The 3,088-nt window shown below is 55.9% G+C and overlaps 1 protein-coding gene across 2 annotated transcripts in view; it reads right to left on the bottom strand.

Annotated features, from left to right (window-relative positions):
• Positions 1 to 257: 257 nt before the first annotated feature.
• The window catches only part of DAG1 (dystroglycan 1), a 54,602-nt gene continuing 51,771 nt past the window's right edge, over positions 258 to 3,088 (bottom strand). The window contains exon 5 of one of the 2 annotated variants that reach the window (XM_035901508.1): positions 258 to 3,082. In XM_035901508.1, coding sequence (XP_035757401.1) covers positions 1,315 to 3,082 — 1,768 coding nt within the window. In that variant the 3' untranslated portion in view covers positions 258 to 1,314. The remainder of the gene's footprint in view (positions 3,083 to 3,088) is intronic. The other variant, XM_035901502.1, reaches the window with a different exon arrangement.

Below are 3,088 nucleotides of genomic sequence, written 5' to 3' on the forward strand. Positions count from 1 at the left end.
GAGCGCCCCTGCGGCTCAGGCGGGCTCGGCCTGCGCAGGGCGGTGCCTCCCGGGGAGCCGGCACTCGGAAGCTAAGCTCATACAAACTGCTGGCAGCGGTACACCGGTTTTTAAGTCTTTTTTTTTAATAAAACAATTTGAGGCTGTATCAAAAATTTAGTAAAAAATTAGATTTGAGAGTTCACTGATTTTTATTTTTTTGACTATTAACTATTCCTGGCGCTTTTTTCCCCCCCATTTCTTTTATTAATCTCCTTTATTATTTTTTTTTAAACCTTTTATCTTTTCCAACAGCGTCTGGGCAGCGAGGCCCTTCCGGCACCGCTCTCAAGGAGCGGTCGAAGCAAAAAGCTGGCACTGCACTGTGGAGAAAACACCCCCCCTATCGCCAAAACACCTCCTGGGGAGGGTTAGGGGTTTTTTTTTTTGCTTAAAAAAGATCACCCCAACCCCAGCACTCGCCTCGCAGCGGAGAAGCTGTCATGGCGTGGGGCCCCGCTTGCCCTCCCACGAGATTCCCCTGGCACAGTGCTGCACCCCGAGGTGCAGGCAGCTGCCCCTGTGCTTGGCCAAAAGTACCCCAAGCCAGCTGATTACTATTTTATGATGTGTGAGAAAAATAGGATTTCTTTGATTAAAAAAAAAAAAAAAAAAAAAAAGGAAACCCCGAACAAAGAAGCCAATCTCCCCGAGGAGGAGGAGGCTGGCTGTCCTCAAAGGCCCCCCCTATCCAGCCCTGAATCGCCCTTGGAGCTTGCCTGCAGCACAGCACTGCCCTCCCCCTCCCCAAAACTACACCTCCCAGTTTAGGCAAAGAGCAGATTAAATGTAAAAACTTAAAAACATCGACTTCAGAAAGTCCCTTGAATTTAATTATTTTTAGGCTACCTTTCATGTTACGTCCTGTAGCTAGACACACGTGAATAGAAAAAACAGTACAGTTAGTGTTAAAGGCAAACAGCAGAGACCCAGAGTGCTACCCCAGTGCTGCCTGCTCCTCCCGTCCCCGACCCTGTCCCGTCCCTGTCCCCCCTCCCTGCCCGCTGCCCCGGCCAGAAGCCCAGCCGCCAGGAAGGTGTGTTTGAGCCAAGAATTTTTTCTATGAATAAAATAAAACCAAAGCTTGTTAGGCAAAAATAAAACGAGTGTCCCCCTGAGTCCCGCGAGCGCTCCGGTGTGGCGGGCACAGCCAGGGAGGGCCTGCTGGGGAGCAGGCTGGGGTTTCAGGTTCCCAGCTGGTGAGGGGGCTGCCGGCCCACAGACAGCACTGGTGTGGAGCTGGAGGCCCCTTCTCCCCCGAGAGCCTCCCATTCATTAAGGGGGGACGTAGGGCGGCGGGGACCTGTATGGGGTCATGTTCTTCGGGCGGGAGCCTTTCCCCTCCATAGGTGCAGTGAAGGGGGGGGGAGGCTGGTAGGGCGGCGCGTTGGGGTCCTCGTCCCGCAGCGGTGTGTACTCCCCAATGGTGTCCTGGTTGAGCGGTGTGGTCTCCGGCATGCTCTGGTTGGGGTACTCAGGGGGGGGCAGTGGGGCTTTCTCCTCCTGGAGGATGAGGGGCATGCTGGAGGACGGCGGAGGCTTGGAGTCATCCAGCTCATCGGCAAAGATGATGGGCACACCTTTCTTAATGAAGGTGGCCTGGTCTTCGATGGTCAGCTTCCCTTTCCTCTTCTTGCGGTAGCAGATCATGGCAATGATGCCGGCCACGAGGAGGATGGCGGCCACCACCACAGCAGGGATGACGGTGTGCAGGTACACATCATCCTCGCTGCTCTTCTCGGGGTCTTTGCCCGCTGCCACCGTTGGCGTCGCCTCTGAGATCACCCTTCCGTCTTTCGTCACAGGGATGAACTGGATGTGCCTGCAGCTACCGGAGCCGACCACCGACACATTCAGAGGCCTGAACTCGGGCTGCAAGACGTTGGAGAAAGCCGGGCTTGGCCCGCCAGAGTCATCTGCAATTTTTTTGCTCAAAGTCCGGATCTGCTCACGGGGGCAGGGCTCCAGGGGCAGCGTGTTGTTCGTCCACTCCACTACTATGGAGCCTTTGGCGATGTCCTGCACCGTGATGGTGCTGCTGTTCCTGTCGCCAAATGCCAGAGCCAGCTTCTTCACCAGCATGATCTTCTTATTGATGTCATTCACCACTGCATTGTGGTCCCCTTCCAGCCTGGCCTTGAACTTCACTGGAGACTTGTCCCCGTGTGGGCGTTTGTGGACATGGATTTCGAAAGCATCTACAGCAAAAAGCCCACCTTTGTCGGTCGCATACATGAAGTACTCATGCTTCCCGATGTGGTTGTGGTCTGGCATGCCGTACATGAGCTGGCTGGTGCTGTTGAACTGCACCCACGAATTCTCCTCTATCATCTGCTGCTCCTTCAGCTTCAAGGTCAGCTGCAGTTTGTCCGTAGTGGTGTCTTCCTTGTCGTAGAAGGTATCTGATGGTATTTTAACCTCAAAGTAGGTGCCCTCCCATGCGTCAACCCTGTCGATATGGTTTGTCAGCTTGGGTGGCTCATTTGGCTCCCAGGGCCGGGGGATCCCGCTAGCTGTGGTACGTACACGGGTCGGTGGGGAGGCCGTTGTCAACTTGGAGATGGGGGACCTGGTTGTGCTGGGAGGCTTTGTTGGACGGGGTGTTTTGGGTCTTCGAGTAGGCCTTCGCGTCGTCGCTGTGGACGAATCCGTCGTGGATGGCGTGGCTGGCTTCAGAGTGGAGATTCTGGGTTTCTTGGTGGTAGTTGTAGGCGGTGTGATCACTGCCGTGGGCTCTACGAACCCGGGCATCGTGGGGCGAATTGGCACGGAGGCTGTGCCAGTGCCTTCTGCTACCCTGGTTGGCTGGATCGGTCCCAGAGTGGGTGTCTGGATGATGGGGCCCCTTGTTCTGATGGTGACTGTAGGCTTCCTTGGCAGCGGTATGGGTTCCCGGACTGGGGGTGCCATTGTCTCTGTGGGAGGTGCGATGGCAGGCGACGTCGGGGTAGGGACAATCCTGGTCGGCGGTTCTTGCGCAGCAGTGGTGGGTGGCCCGATGGCAGCCAAAGGCGTAGGGGGGGCGTTGATCTGCGGGCGCATCCTCGTT

This window comes from Egretta garzetta, unplaced genomic scaffold (genome assembly GCF_000687185.1).
Source record: "Egretta garzetta isolate BGI_Z169 unplaced genomic scaffold, ASM68718v1 scaffold861, whole genome shotgun sequence".
NCBI lineage: Eukaryota > Metazoa > Chordata > Aves > Pelecaniformes > Ardeidae > Egretta > Egretta garzetta.